This window comes from Tauraco erythrolophus, chromosome 1, assembly GCF_009769465.1.
Source record: "Tauraco erythrolophus isolate bTauEry1 chromosome 1, bTauEry1.pri, whole genome shotgun sequence".
Classification (NCBI taxonomy): domain Eukaryota; kingdom Metazoa; phylum Chordata; class Aves; order Musophagiformes; family Musophagidae; genus Tauraco; species Tauraco erythrolophus.
Window position 1 is genome coordinate 59,769,522 of NC_141465.1, and position 20,033 is coordinate 59,789,554.

At 45.2% G+C, this 20,033-nt stretch overlaps 1 protein-coding gene across 2 annotated transcripts; it reads right to left on the reverse strand.

Annotated features, from left to right (window-relative positions):
- Positions 1 to 578: 578 nt before the first annotated feature.
- PLCXD1 (phosphatidylinositol specific phospholipase C X domain containing 1) lies at positions 579 to 18,400 on the reverse strand. Of its 2 annotated transcripts, XM_009980645.2 has the most exons (7): positions 18,300 to 18,400; positions 14,394 to 14,536; positions 11,067 to 11,203; positions 8,811 to 8,939; positions 5,575 to 5,730; positions 1,879 to 2,062; positions 579 to 902 (listed from the first exon to the last, which is right to left on the reverse strand). In XM_009980645.2, the coding sequence occupies exons 2-7, from the start codon at positions 14,503 to 14,505 to the stop codon at positions 610 to 612; spliced, it is 1,011 nt and encodes a 336-aa protein (XP_009978947.1). In that variant the 5' UTR covers positions 14,506 to 14,536; positions 18,300 to 18,400; the 3' UTR covers positions 579 to 609. The 2 variants fall into 2 exon arrangements, with proteins under 2 accessions (XP_009978947.1, XP_086475283.1); XM_086619157.1 differs by lacking the exon at positions 5,575 to 5,730.
- Between the last annotated feature and the right edge of the window lie 1,633 nt (positions 18,401 to 20,033).

Consider the following 20,033-nt stretch of genomic DNA (forward strand, 5'->3'; position numbering starts at 1 on the left):
CCCTGTTGGTGAAGTGGCTCACAACTGATACTCGGCACACAACAGTACAGCCCCTTCTAGATCTCTAATGTTATTGATGTATCAGTGTATTTATAAAGATCACGTCAGTATCTTTAATGTATAAAAAATATTTTTAAACTGTTCCTTTTGTATATTTAACACAAACTGTGAAAACAGACAAGTCAGTTTCACACTGATATAAAATACTGAGAATCAGGGTTGCAAGTAGTGCAGAATATCTTTACAATTATAAGAAAGATAAACTCTTACCACAAAATAATTCATGCAGCTGACATATTTTTCCTTCTTGTTCAGAAGTAAAACAAAATAGGATTAAGTTCTTGAGACTCTGAACATTGCCAACTGCTACAGAATCTAAGCACCTCCAAGTAAATGATACCTACACCATAGTTCTCTAGAGACTTCAGCAAGGTCTGCCTGCTCTCTTCTCCTGTGAAAAGGCCTTGAAACCCTGATGATTTGGAGAGTGCTTTTCTTACTGAGTCTTTAAACCATCCCTAGTTTAGGTTAACTGGACCTTTATGGGATCCAGGATGTTTAAACCAAGACGCATTAAATGCAGATAGAGCCTTTTCAGCTCTTCCCAGATTAAGCAGCTGAGAATGAAACACTATTTGTTCCTGCCCCTTTACTTTGACAGTGTAATGGAGAATTGATTTTTGTGTTAAGTTCTATCACATCTTTGACAAAATCATTGTTTCCTATGAAGTCTCCAGCAATTATGTTAATACAATCTTTTTTTCGTCCTGGATACTGCTGCTTTATCCAGATTTTCAAGCAGGGAAGACTCTGGAGTGTCATTTTCTTCAATGATCCAAATGGGTGTACGAGAATATACCTTAAATTTTCAGTAAGGTTAATCCCCGCTACAAAGAATTTTTCTGAAATAAAAATCAGAAGGTGAGACATGGAACATTCCTTCGAGAACAGAAACTGCTCAACGTTATATGAACTCCAGATCTCATTTCTCTGGGAATCAGTAAAATACTAACTTTAAAATCTCTCTGTATTGTTTCATATCCCTAGAACTGTTTCAGTAGACGTCAGACTGTCTCCCCTTCTTGTACCTGCATGCCATAGCAAACAGTTTCTGAAACGCAGCTCAGCTATTGAACCATTCCAGTTTAGTTCAATTTATCTAAATTGTGCATTGCAGACTAAAGGTTCTCCACTCACTAGTCCTCCTTTGTAAATTATGTTTGTTTCTGTAAGCATTGCTTCCAAATGCTTAGCCTTCCCCCATGAGGGACGAGAACACAGGGTGCACCTACACGAGCGTTTCCCTTTGGCTGGGGAGTATGCTTCTGGAGCGGTTCTCCCCTTTGGCACCCCGAGCGTGCACATCACAGGGGTTATGAACTGAACCTCTTTCGGCTCAGACTACACCAGCATGCTTGAGCGCTGCTGTTTCCTGAGGCACCTGCAGCCTTTATGCACCATTCTTGTAGGGGCTTCTTTTCACAGCAAGGCTAGTGGAATGCATTTCCCTCATCAGTGCTGCCTGAAGCAGCAAGCACTGGATTGAGGCAGCAGTCTCCTCCCTGTGAGATGGGGCAGGCAGCACCAGGGAGCTGGCCTGTGCTGAGGGCTTCTTTTCCATAGGATCATGCAAGTGAAGCAGCTGCCACAATTTATACAGTCTACGCACGTACGCACACTGATGCACGCATTTGCGCCACCAAAGATGAACGTTGCCCTCACCCATGGGTGGGCAACACTCAGCAACACGGGCACATCTCGTGCACACAGCATGCGCAAAGCAGTTATATCCCATAATGCTACAAACACACACCTTCCTATTTGTTTTGTGCTGCTGTACGTGCCTCTTACTTCCTCCAAGCGACTCCCTGTGCCTACCTGGACGGCCCATCTGCTTCATGCGCTCCAAGTACTGGATAAGAGCGCGAGTGGCAGTTTTGTTTCCCCACCAGTATGGGATGGCAGGCCACAGCTCACAGTGCTGCTCCACTTCCACGTCCTCTTCATAGGAGACTATCACCTGATGGCCGCACTGCCACATGGTCCGCAGCGTCGGCACCACCTAAGGGAAAGCGTGCCCGGGTTGAAGTCAACAAGACAGCAGTGTTCCCAAAGTTCAAATACTGAGGTGTGAAGCTGCCTTGGGTAGAGAGGCACAGGTTCAGTTCAAATAAAGCTCTTACATGTACACCCAAAAAGGTCGTTGGCTGGATTACACGCTGCAGTGGCAACAGGAGCCTGGGAACTTCAGCAGATTGCTCCTTTCCTCAAACAATTCAACTATGGTAAAGTACATGACTCAAGGTCTTGCACCTGCGCAAGAAGAACCTTGCCCCACGTCAGCCCTCATGCACATACTGCTGCTGGAAATTTGTTGGGAGAGGAAGACACAGCCCATTTGGTGAAAGGAGGTAGAAGAGGGGTAAAGCCCCACACCCAGCTATAGAATACAGACATAAAGAAACAGGAATAATTTTGGCCAGTGGCCCACACTGATCCAAATTTGTCACTGTAGCTATTAATGAAAATTTAACTGCTTAAGATTCGGTAAGACTAAATAAATGTAAGTCTTCAAGAGATACGTTAATTCTGCTTTCTCTAAGTGTAAAGTTTCTGAAATTGGGATGCTCCAGACATTTTGAATTGAGAGAAGGGAAGACTTGAGTCAGAAACCACCCCTGACAGACAGATGGGCTGAAACAGGTCTGTTAAATGTAAGTGTTTCAATATGAAATGACATATTCCAATCCTCAAAAGTTACCATCAGACAGAACTGAGGCCCTCTGAATAGTTTTATTTGTAAAAGCAACATATTTAAAAGGTACTGTTTTTTTTTTAAGAACTTCAGCTTTTAACAGCTGGTTAAAAGCTGTCTCTGTTGCTTGTGAAAAGTAAATGGTGGCTTTTTGAGGTTCTGATTAACTTATTAATTAAAAAAACAGGCAGTTGAAAAATTTTTATGTAAATCTTTGAAGAGAGTTAAGGGTTGGATGAATATGGGAATCCCTCTTGCTTCATCCAAGAAAGAGAGTGCAAGCCTCAATTAGGTCAGAAAACACTGCAAAACTAAGACACAAGCTACTCACAAACTACGAAAATATGTGGTTAACAGAAGCCTTTGCTTTACTCTAGCTGCCCTTCTAAAGCTGGAACCCTTTTTAAAAGGGAAAAAAAGGAGATGGGATAAGAGCCCACAAAAAAAAAAAAAGCTACCAGAAATGTGTACATGAGCACAGGTGCTTATTTTGCAAACAAAGCAGAAGTGACACTGAAGATGTCTAACAAGGGATTTTTAAACCCTAGTAACCCAGATCAAAGCAAGACACCTTGAATAGTAAAGGCAATTAAAATTTTAAACACAATGTAACATTGTCACACTGTGGCCTGTGCCAGTACTACATACAGACTCTACTGGGAGCAGTTGCTTTAGAAATACTTTGACACTTTCTTTTGTACAATAGCAGAGTTGCAGTCTTGAAAGTAGATAACAGATTTTTTTAAAATAAGTGAGGAAGCACTTGGTTATTTGATCTAACATCTGAATTTGAGATTCTGAAAAACCCCTCAGCTACCTAACCTGCAATGGTATCACTTGCAAAACTGGTGAGATCTGTTGTGCTGGCCACAGACCTCATAGAAATAGTCTTCCTGCTTGAGGTAAGTATTTGGCTTCTCTTTTCACCAGTGCCTGCCCTTCCTTCCTCCCCCTGGACACAACTCAGAAATGCTCTTCTTTCTTCAGTCAGGTGATCTCAAACCATTCGTTCATTACCTTCATTAAACTATCAGCAGCAGCTTGCCCCTTTTCCAATTAATAACTTTTTTTTTTTTTTTTTAAGAGCTGGCCATGTGTCTGAAAGCAAATTTGACCATCTTCCCTAGTATTGCTCTGTTCATCCACGCACGCTCAAGTTATTTGGGGAAACAATAAAACAGTGTCACTCAGGTCTTCAGTTATTCAGCTGAGGCTTGAGTATTCAGAATCCCCTAGTTTTGCTGAGAATTGTTCTATTTTAACTCTGCTGTACAAAATGCTTTGAAATGGTAATACTCACCGTTACTGATAAACCAGCTTCAAAGGCTGAATTCAGATTGCAAACAGGGTCATCATTATCCTATACCCCTCACATCTCCAGAGAAAACCCTCTGTTCCTGTTTATCTTTGAAATGTTAATCGTTTAACTGCTAAAAGCTTCCACACCTTGTAAAAAAAAAGAGGAAGCTAAAAATCTCAACTTGTAAAATTTAGCAATCAAATAATTTCTGATTATTTAAATAAAGGCTGTTCTGGAGGTCTGGGTGACAGGCCGGCTGGAAGGTCGGCTCCAGTTCACATCTGGGAAAGAAAGTCAATGTCACCAGAAATGCACTGGGGACAGAGATGCTATTAAGAGGGACCTCGACAGGCTGGAGACATGGGCTGACAGCAACGTCATGAAGCTCAACAAAGGCAAATGCAAAGTCCTGCATCTGAATGGACTATCCCTACGCACCAGGATGGACTGGGGGCAGGTGGGTAGAAAGCCGCTTTGCAGAAAAGGACCTGGAGGTCCTAGCAGACACCAAGCTGAACACCAGCCAGCAGTGTGCCCACGTGCAAAGGTCAATTGCAAACTGGGCTGTGTTAGTAAAGGCACAGAAAGCAGGTCAGTAGTAGTTGTTCCCTTACATTCAGCACTTCTGGGACTGTATCTTGAGTACTGTATCCAGCGGAGGTTTCCTCAGTACAAAAAAAGGTCATTAACATGCTGGAGCGAGTCCAGCAGCATGCGATCATGGTGAGCAGAGACTGGAGTACGGACAGGCTAAGAGAGCTGTTCAGAATGAAGAAGAGAAGACTATGGACAGGTCTTACTGCTGCCTACAAACACCCAATGAGCAGACGTAGAGAAGACTCCTCAGAGATGCACAGCAAAAAGAATGAAAGTCAGCAGACAGCATGAAAAATTCTGATCAGACAGAAGGAAAACACATTTACTGTGAGAGTGGTCAAATGCTGGACCAAGCTGCCCAGAAAGGCTGCAGAATCTCCAGCCTCGGAGATATTCAAGAACAGACGGCACATGGCCCAACATAACTTTGAAGTTGGTCCTGCTTTGCATGGTGGGGTTGGACCAGATGACCTCCAGAGGTCACTTCCAACCTAAGCTATTATAAATAGCATAAAAATTCCTTTATAATTACTGCTGTGAAAAGACAGAAAATCGGATTCTCTAAATTCTATAAATATAATATGGACTATGTTTATAACACATACACTTTAAAAAAAAAAAAAAAAAAAAACAACAAAACCAAAACTCAGACAGGACAGCGGATGGCAGTTGTGTCCCTACTATCATCCCACAGCTAAACAGACATGACGGTCAAATTTAATTCCCTCCTCCACACTGTGAGATGCAAGTTTGCTTTCTCTCCTCAATTTTCTTAGGTAAAGACCTATCTCTGATGCAGCAAATGTTACTCTTCCTAGGCTAAAAATACAGTGAAAGTAGAATATATCTAAAAATTTGGAATCAAAGATCTCACTGTAACACATCATTCTTAAAAAAGGAGGAAAAAGGATCTCCTACTTACATTTCTGGGACACAATTTACACTGGAAAATCTCTTTTATATAGGCAATAAGATGACAATGAAGTTTCTTGGTTAATCCATCAAAATTCCTGCAGGCTAAGACAACAACTTCCTGAGGATGAGCTTCCAACCACCTTAACACTTCCCACAGAATATCCTACAAGAGAGACAGGGCAACTTAAAAAATCATCTATGCTCTGCAGGGGAAAGGACATAAAACCAAGAGAGCATTGATGGTGAGGCAGACTCACAATCACAGTAATAAAAATCAGCGTAGGTTTCCATCTGACAGCTCACAAGGTGGTCTAGAGAGATGCATCCCAGAAAAACTTCTAACAGTTTACACGAGCATGCCTGTCGCCATGAAATCTCAAGGCATGAAGGGTTCAGACTCACGAGCATGAAACTGAAGTTTAACCAAGTTAGTCTACAAACAAATCACAGAACGGTTTGGGAAAAGACCTTAAAGATCATCTAGCTCCAACCCCCCTGCCACGGGCAGAGACACTTTTCAATAGATAAAGTTGCTCAAAGCCTCACCCAACCTGGCCTTGGACACTTTAAGGGACGGGGCATCCACAACTCCTCTGGGCAACCTGTTCCAGTGCCTCACCACCCTCAGGAGTGAAGATTTTCTTCCTTACAAGCCAATCGAAATCTACCCTCCTTCAGTCTCAAGCCATTACCCTTTGTCCTATCACTACAAAGTCTCTCTCCAGCCATCTTGTAGGCCTCTTTTAAGTAATGAAAGGCTGCTAGAAGTCTCCTCAGAGCCTTTTCTTCTTCAGGCTGAACAACCCCAACTCTCTCAGCCTGTCTTCATAGGAGACGTGAGCCCTCGGATCATTTTCATGGCCCTCCTCTGGACCCACTCCAACAGGTCCATGTCCTTCTTCTGTTGGGGACTCCAGAGCTGAATGCAGTGCTCCAGGTGGGTTCTCACAAGAGCAGAGTAAAGGGGCAGAATCACCTCCCTCAACCTGCTGGCCACGCTTCTTTTGATGCAGCCCAGGATACGGTTGACTTTCGGGGCTGCCAGCACACATTGCCGGCTCATGTTGAGCTTCTCATCAACCAACACCCCCAAGTCCTCCTTCTCCAAGCTGCTCTCAATCCATTCTCCACTCAGCCTGTACTTGTGCTTGGGATTGTCCTGACCCATGTGCAGGACCTTACACTTGACCTTGTTGAACTTCATGAGGTTCTCACAGGCCCACCTCTCCAGCCTGTCAAGGTCCCTCTGGATGGCATCCCTTCCCTCCAGCGTGTCCACCACACCACACAGCTTGGTGTCGTCAGCAAACTTGCTGAGGGTGCACTCGATCCCACTGTCCATGTCACCAACAAAGATGTTAAACAGCACAGGCCCCAACACCGACCCCTGAGGAACACCACTCATCACTGGCTGTACAGATCCCAGCATTTGGAAAGATATAAGCTACTCTGCAGTGTCAGAGCAGATGCAAAGAGCAACTCATAGTAGTTTCTTCACAGCAGCTGAGAGCAATTTGACCATGGGATACAGACTTGAGTCTCTCTGTTTTTCAGCGAAATACTTTTTCCTCAAAAAAAAGGTGCTTCTGTTATTTTATTAGGCTTTTATCATCTTCTTCTTTTTAATAACTTCTCTCCTTTCTGGGGAAATGGGATTGCCCTGGGTAGCATCCTGGGACAACACAAGATAAACCCCAGAAACATGAGGCACTTGGTAGGGGGTGGGTAGTGGAGAACAAAGCACAGCAACTCCAGCTGGAAGACAAGTAATTGACTGATGCTCCAATTTTACTTGCAGCTGCTGAAACTAACTTCCAGCCTCGCTGATTTTCTGTAGTTTGAAGTCCTCACATTAGGAAAACAAATAACTATGTTCAGGTTTATGTGGTGGGGTTTCGGTAGTGAGGGAGGGGCTACGGGGATGGCCTCTGTAAGGAGCTGTGAGAAACTTCCCCGGCTCCAAGGAGGACCTGCCTCTGGACAGGGCCGAGCCAATCGCTGCCTCAATGAATGCCGTATTTAAGAGTGGATGTACCAGGCGGCATCCACAGGGAAGAGCAGGGGCAGGCAGGAGGCCCGGCACTGCCTGCCAGGTGGGCGGCTGCTGCACTGTGTTGCCACCGCTCGACTGATGGCATGTGTGGCGGCACAGCTTAGAGCACTCCGAAGCACCCGCTCCTGAGGCGCCCGTTCGGCAGAGCTGGTCCTGTCGGGACTGCCGAGGTTTGTTGGGATGGTTGGGCCAGCGCAGCTGCAGCAGAGAGAGGACTGAGATCTGAGAGAAATGGCCACGCAGACACCAGGGTCAGCAAAGATGGAATGGGAGGAGCTGTGCTGGAGCTGAGGTTCCCCTGCAACCCGTGGTGAGACGGCAGCAGCCCCCCTGCTGCCCGTGGAGATTAATGGTGGAGCAGACATCCACCCGCAGCCCATGGGAGAGGATCTCACACTGGAGCAGAGATGCCCAAATGAGTTCATAGAGGACCATCTCCTTTGGGAAAGGACCCCTCGCTGCTGGATATAAATGGTGGAGCAGAAATGCATCTGCAGTCCATGAAAGACCTCACGCCAGCGTGGGTGGCTGCACCCTAAGAAGCCATGACTCCATGGCGAAAGCCCTCACTGAAGCAGTCTGGTAGGTAAGGACTCGATTCCATGGGAAGGACTCTCATCAGAGAAGGTCGTGGAGAACTGTCTCCTGTGGGAAGGGACTCCACGTTTGAGCAGGAGAAGAGTGTGAGGAGTCCTCCCCTGAAGAGGAAGGAGCAGCAGAAACAATGGGTGACAGACTGACCACGACCCCCATTCTCTGTCCCCCTGCACCACTGCAGGGAGGAGGCAGAGCCAGGAAGAAGGGAGGGGTGGGGGATGGTGTTTGGTTTGTTTTTTTTTTTAAAAAAGATCTGGCTTTGTTCCTCACTATTCTCTCTTAATGTGACTGGTAACAGATTAAATCGATTTGTCCCTAAGTCCACTCTGGTTTTGCCCGTGACCATAACTAGTGGGTGATCCCTTCCTGTTCTTATCTCAGCCCTCGAGCCTTTTGTTTTATTTTCTCCTCTCCATCCCACTGGGAGATGGAGGGGTGAGTGAGCAGCTGCATGGTGCTTAGTTGCCGTCTGGGCTTAAACCATGACAGTAACCTACGCAAAAAACCTTGTGCCAGCATTTTCAGATTATGATGGCTCTTAAATAAAAGAAACAGCACTGGTTTTATAGTCATCCCAAAGGTAAGGACGATACCTGTACAGTAACAGTTGTATAAACCATATGCACGAAGAACAAATTCATAGATGGATCGTTAGCTTTGTGGGCAATCCTGAAATCCAGATATCTAACTCCGGCCTCAAGTTGCTCCGTCACAGTCAGTACCTGAAAGGTGAAACAGAAGACAAAGGTCCTGAGAGCTTGGAAGGGATTTGTTTCTTTAGTTTAGAAAGCTGAAAGAGGTCTACAAAGTTAGCCCTATGACATTTTTCAAAGATCTTTCATCTTTAAAATGGCACTATATGGCAGTAAGTCACAATTTTGAAGCATTTTACTCTCTGACAAGAGGGAGCTCGACTTCCCTGTGACATATACTGCAGGTACAGATTAGACTAGTTTCAAACTCTGCTCTTGTTACATTCTGAAAGTTAGAGATCCATTAACCTGTGCGTAAATACACCATCGCTCTTCACAAGACTATTCGTACGAACAAGAACAAGAATTGCAGGATCAGCACCTTAGAAATGCTGTATTTATTTTATTAGATCAAAGACTTTATCATGGTTGTCTCTGCGGAGCTCACTCATCCCCAACAGAAGTAAAAACAAAAATAGAAAAAAGGACTGGCTATTGTTCTTTTTCAGGATAAAGTCTCTTTAAAAGTTTGAATTAACCTGTAAAAGTCCTTCAAAACAGAGGTCTTCCTCTATTTCCACTTCCTTTGGACCTCTACCACTGGATTTGAGGGCTGAATGGAACAGGTGATAAAGTTGAGTTTCTGGGGCAAAAAGTCCCAAATGATACATCTCTTATCCATATCAAGGCTCTCTTTGCGTAAGAGAACAGAATCAATTTAATTAAATATGTTTAAACACTAATTTGTCTCAGTTCAACCTGCTATGGGCAACACTTTTAGGTTTCAGAAAACATACACAGTACCGATTTAAGTCAGACAGGATTCAACAAAAGCTAGATCAATACAAGGCATTGTGCCTGAATAACCACGTTCATAGCTTCAGTGCTGAGACAGAGCTTAGACACATGGCAGGATGCTCACCCTGCCTAGCTCTAACTTTCTATTCTTACGATGGGAATTTAAACCTCTAGGCTGTGCCTGAGCTGCAGGGCTAGCGAACAGCCCAGCCCCACATGCCCCAGGGTACGGGTGGTGCAGTGGCTCAGGTCAGCAGCTCCCTCTGTGCCTGCTTGGTCTCCACCAGGCTGAAGCAGTTGAAGGAGTGATCCATGTTCAAGTCTCACCTTTGGATGGAGCACACTGGAGATGGTGCACATACATTTGTGAGGAACAAAGAGGTAACTACCAGGTTAATATTTAGTCATTTAAAAAAAATTAACTAAACCTTACGTGAGGTACCACACCTTCATTCTCTTAATCTTTATGGAAGAAAAATTCCCTTCAACAACATTTTTGTCTGTGCTGCAAGGTGAAATACTTACACAATAGAGATGGGGAAAACAACTGACATCTCACACAACTGTGACAGTAAAAACGACAAGTATTACCTTCTGAACAAAGTACAAGAGAAAAACCTCTTTTCATTATAGTAATCACAGAATCATAGAATGGCATAGGCTGGAAGGGACCTTAGAGATCATCTAATCCAACCTCCCTGTCATGGGCAGGGACGCCTCTCAACTAGACCAGGCTACTCAAGGCTCCGTCCAACCTGGCCTTGAACACCTCCAGGGAAGGGGCATCCACAATTTCTCTAGGCAATTTATTCCAAAGTCTTACCACCCTCGTACCGAAGAATTTCTTCCTAATTTTTCTCCTTCAACTTAAACCCATTTCCCCTTGTCCTATCAGTGGACACTTGTAAAAAGTCCTTCCCCAGCCTTCCTGTAGGTTCCCTTCAGGTATTGGAAGGCAGCTATTAGGTCCCCCCAAAGTCTTAATATTAATGTTAAATGTCTTAATATTAGTCTTAATATTAAATTAAATCAATGTCTTAATATTAGTCTTAATATTAAATGTTATTTAAAGCAATAAACATGTGAAAAAGAAGATGAGTTTCGAGTACCAAGTGGTCAGTTCTGAGCAACTTCTTTGTCTGTGTATCATCCCTGCCTCACCTAAACGCTTCTTCCGCACAAAAGAAGATCTGGTACATACAGCACCTCTCTCATACCCCAAGCATGGTGACTCATGAGAGTGCAGATCTTTGGGCAGCGGGCTATTCTTTCATTGTGCACGGAGAGCACGACCACTCTCAGCACTGCAGCACAAGCTTCAGCTTTGCCCAGGCCTGATGAGAACACTAGACAAGTTACCTGTGTTGTAGACCACTTCATGATAATGGGGTGCACAATGCAGGGCATACATTTGTTTAAAAACTTCACCAGCTTGGAATTGTTGCCACTAACAGCAGAGTTTTTATCCAAGCAGTAGGTCATAGTGTCGTGACTTCCTGTAGAATATAAAAACTAACGTAAAGGACATGTCATTTCTTAACTGGTCAAGCACCATGATACATAGCAATATTGCAGGCACACCTCTGACATGCCACCTAATTCCCACATCACATACCTATGTTGCGCGACAGCTACGTAGCTTGGCAAAAAGGTGGGCTCCTCTACAGAGATTGCTCACCTGACATTAATAAGCTTAGTGTGAAAATCTCATGAAGAGAAGGTATTGAGACTTTGATATTTTTCAACAAAGCAGTTCCCATGTAAACCACACATTGTTGTTGTTTGTCTCAAACCATAATAAATGGCCTGTCTCAGCTAGCATCCTCTACTGAAATAGCTACCTTTATGTGAAAATTCACTTTTTTTTCAGGGAATAAATAGCTGAAGGCTGAATTTATCTAGACTTTGTCCTGATTTCAGAGTTGTCCAAATGCAAGATTTCATACTCCAATCCCGTCATCTATGCACAGGAAAATATGACTGAAAACAGAAATTCATCTTCTTACACATTTGACTGGACCAACTCCTAACTTGGCACTTTAAACATGTGTATCTTAAATATCCAGTAAAAATGCTTTCCTGAAGTAAACACCCACATCCCCTACAAAAACCAATGTAAGAGGTAGGTGCTTGAAGGTTTCAGAGACAAATCCAAGTCTAAGTTTACATGTGATAGACGGACAAGATCCACCTTTTATGGACTTCAAAAATTACCTGACTCTTTCCAGCACATAGAATTACATAGGGGCAGCCCAAGCATCAGAGCCAAGTACAGCCTGCTCAAATATTTCACTTCTTTGAAGACTTAATAAATTTGGCACATATCTTGCATCATGGTTAGATGAGGTAACTCACTATTTAGTAGCAGAGTTACTACTCTACTGTAACTCACTATTTCTTCAGCACAGGCAGCAGTGACTTTGCTAGCTTTTTCTGTTCCATTATTTCTTCTGATTTTATAAAGCGTCAGTAAGAAAAGCTAACAACTCAGTGAAGTGACCTGCTCGGATCTTTAGAGAGTATCTGCAAGGGATTTGCACATAATTTTGTTTTCTAAGTCTTCTGCCAAACAAATTGTCCACTGGTGCTAGGAACTGCCTTCTTGAATGGTCAGTCTTACTGGTGCCAATGGCAATATTCCTAGTAGCCAAAGAAAAAGAACAAGATTGTATCTGAAACAAAGAAAAGTCTTCTAAACTGTCGATTATAGTTTAATGTCACACACTATTTTTTCACCTTTTAAAATCGGGTTTCTGTCTATTTTCCTGCTTGGAAAATCCAGATGGAAGATCAATAACGAGGGCATGCAATCAGAGGAGTTTGTCTTACAAAACATAAGTCAAGCCATCAAATACCCACGGACCAAATCCAAGTCTGAGAGAAGTGAACAGGATTCCATTGTGGGTGTTTGCATCTACTGATGCCAATCAGCAAACGGATAGTAACCTTTCATTTAGGAGTCGTCTTGTGTTATCAGTGAGTTACAGTAATGGAATGAAGATAAGTATATCCATGACACAACAAATATGAAGCAAAGATAGTGAGCTAACACCAAACGAGGTAGCTTCAGAGTTTGAAGCAACATCTCCCCGGCAGCACTGTGCTGAACCTGGTGCAAACGCAACACTAATTAACTGAGACTTGCCTCTGTCTCCTTGTCATGCTTTCAGAATGCACTCTCACGTTTCTTGCATGCCTTGCTGTCTTCTCTATCTGAGATAAGCTTCTGTTTCCAAACTGGGTTTCCCCCGGTCATTGCTCCCTCTGAAAACCTGCCAGAGCTGTCTTGACCTGGTTGGTCTTGATCTGCTTTTCTTCTGATCTGGGCTAGACCAGTTTTGTAGGTCAGCTGGACAGCCACCAAAATCTTCCAAGCTAATAGCCTACAACACACTGTAAAAGTCCTCCAATGTTTGCTGAAATGGGCTTGTCTTCAACTATACTTTTCTTCATGCTTGTTCTCCATGCAGGCATATACATGAGAACAACAAACATTCACAAGAATAACAAGGTCATCGTTATGGGAAGAACCAGGAAGTCAAAGGCACACACCAGCAGGTTCTCAGCTTTCTACAATGTCCAAGAAACGCCACTGTGATAGCTTTTTAGAAACAACATGGTTCCTTTTCCACCAAAGAAACAATTTCTGGGTTTCAATTTTAATCAAAGCTCCACACTACATTAGTTCACAAAGGGCAGGAAAAAAAAATCACCACAGTTCTTGAGTCCTCCCAGGGCTCCACTCACTGCAGACAAGATTTGATTTTCCCACTATCTTTAAATATATGTCTGCTAAAGTTAACCTACAATCCTGTGGCCTGCAAAAAACATTCACCTACACACTGTGCTACTTTCCATCCAAACTACCTGCCACATCTACAGGTGTGAGAGAAAACATGGGCTAGACTGATCTTTAGTACCATTTTCATTGTGGAGGCAGAGCAAATCACTCAAGAGCTGACAGTCTTCCAGTGCCTCCCCACTGGGTTCTCCCATAGCTTCTTTGGACAGAATGAGAAAAAAAAAAATCTACAAAAATCATCTATTCAAGGAAGCAGAGAGAGCAATAATATGTCCAAAGAAAGCCTAATGATACACAGGTCTGGATGTAGCACCAATGAGGACCTAATAGGATAAATTTATCCATAATAGGATAAATCCAGTTTTCATAAGCAGGGTCATACAGAAAAGTCACGCTCTACATAAATAAAAACACATGTTAATTAAAAGTCTCTATCTTCCTTTTTTCTTACCTTCACACTCTGTTTGAAACAGTAGAAACATATAATACGGTAAAATGTTATTTCTCTCCTTTTGGAACCATTTTATTGCGTAGGAAGTGGCAAGAACAGATTAGGAAAATCTCATCATTGCCCAGGTAAGTAAATGCTCAGATTATTAACACTGATCTGACAAGATGATGCACAGAGACTGCAAGAGAGTCCCTCTTTCTTCCCTCAAAAAGAAAAAAAATCCTTTTTTCCCCCTCACCTCCAAGAAATCTCAAACATTACAGACTAAAAGTATTCACATGCACACACACATCCCACAAACCCTCCCTGAAGCCCTTCTCCCACACACTGACCCAAATAATAAAGGTAGCCATCCTGAAATGGGACAAACAGGATGTTCCAATGCTTAAATTACACGTTAACAAAACAGCGGAGAACAAAAGTTAGTCTTTACCTGGAAGAGCTAAGTTATAGAGGGGAATATCCCAGAGCTTTTCCGGTAGTTGTGACATCCATTGACCATTTTCATTGCACACATGAACGGAGGTTTGCAAAGGGCCTTCCATTAGTGCCTGATCTAGGACTTCAAAGGATGTTCTGTCAGGAAAAAATAAAAGAGAAAGGATAAATCATTGCATATACTGTGCACCTGTGCAGAACGGATTTACACATGCTAGAAAACGTCAACCCTTCTTTCAAGTAGTTGCAGCAAAATGTCAAGAGCTTCTCAGGCACAACACACACTGCTTTTGATAACATTGCCTCCCAGCACAATGCCAAGGGAGGGCTCCAGCTTTATGCTTGTAAACTGACCAACTGAAAGAAAAAGAGAGCCAAGACAAACATGTGCAGCTTCGTTGGTATGGAGAAATTACCATCTACATTGCCTATTGCAACATCATGAGGAATAACCTGCCTGTAGTGTGAAATGACGTCTGTTCCCTGACCCTCCACAGCCCCAGGAGCATGGCAGCGGGATCGATGGCAGGGCTAGGACAGGGGCCGAGTCTGCAACCCTCAGGCCCCCAGAGAACACTTACCTTGAAGCATCAATTCAGCTGCAACAACAATATCTCTAATAAAAGGCTTGACATAGATGTCAGGACATTAGATTTACAGATCGTGCTGGCTTCTGGGGTCAAAGAGGAAAACTTCTTTCGTATTATTCCCTGTTTTGAGAAGATCTCTTGATGTCTGTTCTTATCACCCCTACCGAGCCCATGACCACAAGTACTTCAGTCTCGTCAGACCTTCCTGAAAACTACTCTGGAACTGTTGTTTTTTGGATACAAACTCCTCTGGGATCTTCTGCAAAATTTGCAATGGTCATCCAGGAGTGACAGCGGGTGAAACCCAATTGAGAAATCATGGTCATCACCAGGGTCTATTGCAGTTATCCTGTTCATTTTTCATTTTATGTTCTCCTGGATGATGCAGAACATGGAGATGAGCTCTCCATGCCTTTTCCCCCCTCATCCCCCAGGATGTTCCTGAAGTTCAGGTAGTGTTTTTGAAGATGAAAGTCTTCCTCTTTTTCACTGTTTTCAAGGCTTTAGCTATTTTTTCCACAGTTACATAGTGGGACACTTTCTTTTAGATCATGACACAGCAACTACCTATATTAATATCATACCTCCTTTTTAATCCTTTTTTAAAAGATGTCACTGTGAATGATCCCTTCTTGTCTGCTACAGCAAGGGCAATCAGACATGTATTTGTGCAGGTTTTGTGCTCTGCCAAACTTCCTCACTGGTCCCTGGTCCCTTTTGCTTCATCTCAGCGTGTTCATTCCTAAGATTGCTTCTCCCCAAAGTATTCTTTGGGTTATTTTTGGGAGGTGGTTGGTTCTTCTGGATTTACAAGTGAGCCATGCTGTTTACATGAAGAACATTTCCTTAAAGATGGTGCAATAGACTTTTTTTTATTTTTCGGCAGCCACATAGGGTCATCTGAAAGGCAACTTAAGAAATTGCATTCCTAAGTTTTCTGTACACACCACACAAAACAGATACAATCTGCTTTTATATCTACCAATGCACATAGCATCACTCACCCGACCTGCCTTGCTGCACCTTTGAACAGGTCTCTCTGAGTATGGCCACCCCAGTTAAGGTAAGAATGGGACCATGCTGGCTGAGGGAAATGCCCAGCCACCCCTGGCACAGTGACACAGGATGCATGTATCCAGTGTGTAATCTGAGGCTTTCTTCCTGAGGAAGAGCAGCTACCTCTGAAGTTATCCATATGCACAAGGCCATTGCACAAGCAGGACAGTAGTGGTTTAAACCCTCTCTTGCTCTCTTTATCTCCTTATTTAAAAAAAGATTTCAGATTATTTGATGGGCCTAGTGCAAAGCTCAGTGGAAAAATTCCCATGGCTTTATTTAAGAAAAAATAAAGGTGCAGACCTTTTTGTCCTGCGTAAGCAAATGGTCTCTACATGCCACATCTGGTATTCTTTTTCTTGGAAAGAAGTTCAGATCTCAGGCAGATCAACTCATCCATCCTTTGGCTCTGCAATTTAACATGCCAAGCTTCTGTCTCTTGCAGACCCCTTGCTTTGACAACGGAGGTCTGCAGCTAATCTTGTCCCCTTTCGCTGTGTTCCATGCTTCCTCAGACCCTGCTCACCCAGGACCACTCTGCTCTAGTCTATGTACCATGTCGCATCAGCGTGGACAGGGGCTGCATACGCTTAAAACAACATCGCTATTCAGTAGTTGCACAAGACTGGACAGTCCTTCTCCTTGCCCAGCTCTGAAGCTCACAGGAGCTGCGGGGACGCAACACTCCAGCATATGGCAGCACTTAACACAGGTCCTGTACACAGACTGGAAACCTAACTATAAGCACTGCTTTTCCTCTTTTCCTTGGGATCCGCAGCTCCCTTTCCAGAGCCTTTGGGGCTGCCTAATTCCTTTGTTCCCCAAAGTCACCCACGCCCACCCTGAACAGGCACGCGGCCTCCCAGCGAGCAGCAGGGACCCTGTAAGCCCCGTCTGCCAGCAACACCTCAGCCCAGCACAAGCTCCTTTACACCGACAGCACTCCCGGGATGCATCCGAGGGTGCAGGTTTACCTGCTGCCACCCTCTTCTCCCGCCACGTGCTCTCTCCACCTCGCTTGGGCCAACACAGGCACAGTCCCACAGCTACACACTGAGGAAGCCCCTGCAGAGGCAGCAAGCCCTGCCATCAGCTTTGCCAGACTGTACAACAGACCCCTCGGTACTGCCCAGCCAAAACGCACAGACAAGAGGTTCTCAACCTGGCACGATCTCTCAACCCTGCGGGACCAGGGCGCTTCACAGGAGCGTCCTACTGGGCCTGGGGAAAGCCAGCAGAGAGCAGAAACAGCAAAACCAAGCCATGCTGCAGTCCTGCAAACGCAGACAGGTGAGAGATTCACATCTCCTCCTCCTCCTGCTCTTCTTCCCACCTCCCTCCACAGCACCCTGGGGCTGGGAGCCACTGCTGGTGCACAGAAGGAGCAGCAAGGCCACAACTGCCTGCTGATCAAGTCTCACACAGAAGCACATGGACCAGATTTTGGCCTGATCCCCCGCACAACACAAGCCCTAGATGCCCACGCCGCCTTCTCCAAACTCAGCTGCTACCTTGTGTTTGGGATGTGGTGTATCCTTTTAGGGAGAAACCGAGGCTTGCCTGGAGAAATGAAACTACGACCGTTTCCCACCACCTCTCACGACTAAATCCCGAACTCCACGAAGGAGAACTGTGTCTTAATTCCCCCTTCCAGGCGGGCAAGTCCACCCTACCCACGCCGTCGCCACGATGCCTTACCCTCGCTCCCCCTGCCCGCACCAGCTTTGCTGACCTGACCGTGGGCGCAGGCAGCAATTACATTTTGAGGACTTTACCGGGACACAAGCAATAAACAAACCATAAAACGCGCCAACGCGCAAAGCCACGAGAGATCAACGTCCTCGAACCTCAGGACGCCGAGAGCACCGGGTGGGATCGCACCCGGGCTGCGCCCGGAGCCTGCCTGGCACGCGCCGCCCCGCCAGCCCCGGGCGCTGGGTGACGGCCAAACATCACGCAGCGCCGGGAAGAAGATGTAATTAATGAGCGTTTGGCGATGGCACAATTAAAACGTTTGCTGCAGCCGACCCAGAAGCTAACGAACGCCACGGGAACTACAGGAAACGCTTTGACGAGAAACACGCCAACTACCGCCGCCAGGAGCGAGCTGCCAGCCCGCAGCCCGCGGGGGCGATAGCACGGGAGGGTGGGCAACACCACGGGAGAAGGGCTCAGCGTCCCCCCCACACCCCGCTGTCGTACCCTCCGGGGAGACGGATTCCTCCCTCCCCCCTTCATTTAATTGTGTTACTTACTCCGACGAAGGATTTCGCTTCCATCTCAGCTCCTCGGGGAGACTCGCACATCCCACGCTCCCCCCGCGCTCCCGCAGGGGGAACACCGGCCCCGCGCGCTGCCGGCGCTCCGCCGGGGCGGGGCTGCCGTGCCGCGTCCTGCCCTGCCCGCCCCGTCCGGGTCTGGTGACCGCGGGTTTGGGGAAGGGGAGGGAGGGGCCAGGAACGAGAGGGGAGTGGTGCTGGGGCAGTGGCGCTGCCCGGAACGCGCAGGTGGGGCGCTGAGGGAAGTGAAGATGTAGGCGCGGGGCGGGCAGAGAGATGCCAGTGGGGGGGTCGACTAGTAGCACGTAGCCATCATTCATAGAATCATAGAATGGTTTGGGTTGGAAGTGTGATAAATGAGTGAGTCCCACTTAGAACTCCAATTAAAGTTTACAATTTATTAGGCGAATAAAAGCAAGCAAACAGCGCTGGGTGCGCCGGGAGTCTCTGCTCCACCAAGACGCACCCCGTATAGTTCCTATTTCTGGTTTATATTTCTTTTACTAATACATATTCTTAATTATTTCCGAGAAAAGGTGGTCTTATTACAATGAGCTCAGAGAAGTCATCTCCACACTCTCCACCCCTAACCCCCCCCCAGTTGTGCGTGCACAGTGTCTCCTGGTGGTCGTGAGTAGGGGTCTCAGGGATGAAGGCTGTATGTCTTCCTCGTGATGACTTTTTCACCGTCCCAGAAAACTAGCGAAGTCATCATGACTCTGCTCTGCGAAGTCATCAGGACCATCCGCGTTCGCCATCTTGGCTCCTGCTTATCTTACACAAGGGTTATGCAACTTACAGATATATGGCTTGAGCAAGCTAACTTAAAAATGGTTAAGTGAGATTAGAGGTTAAGCGCATACAGGCTCCTAGGCCCCTCTTGTCTAACACCTTGCAATTGGCAGCAAAGCAAAAACGTTAGGTGGCTTTTGCAAGAAGCGAGAACTATATACATACCATTCTGCTTCCTCTAGGGCTACGGTTATATAAGAACAAACAGAATGGTTAAAGGTTATATATACAGAGAAGGTCATATTTCACAATTGGGGCTCGTGGTTAGCAGCATCATGAGGCATTTCGCAGGTTTACATTTTTGCATTTCACAGAGATCTTAAACTAAGATAATCACTTATCTTGAATAGGCATACCCTACTCCTCACCACCTATTTGCACATCCATACATTGTCCCATATTGACACAAATCAAATGAACACATTTCTCAGAAGGGACCTCAAAGATCATCTAGTTCCAACCCCCCTGCCAGGGGCAGGGACACCTTCCACTACACCAGGTTGCTCAACGCCTCGTCCAACCTGGCCTTGAACACTTCCAGGGATGGGACATTTACAACTTCTTTGGGCAACCTGTTCCAATGCCTCACCACCCTCGGAGAGGACTGATTCGAATTGCAATAGACTGCATTCAAAATCTATTCATACAAAAAAGCTTTTTATATATATATATGTGTTTTAGTACCTTAATTGCCTGCTGTGTCCAACAGAGTTTCTGTTTGCAGAAATCACTAATCACTAATTCACTAATTCACACAATTCACTAATTCTTTCCCTCCTCGTTAGCCTGTACAGCTCCTCATTCATGGTGAAATTCTCTCGTAATTATTGCGGCACCTTGCAGAAATCTAGGCAAACTCCTCCAAAAGCTCTGCTGTGTAAGAAGGCAAGAGGTACGTAAGTGAGTGAATGTCATGTA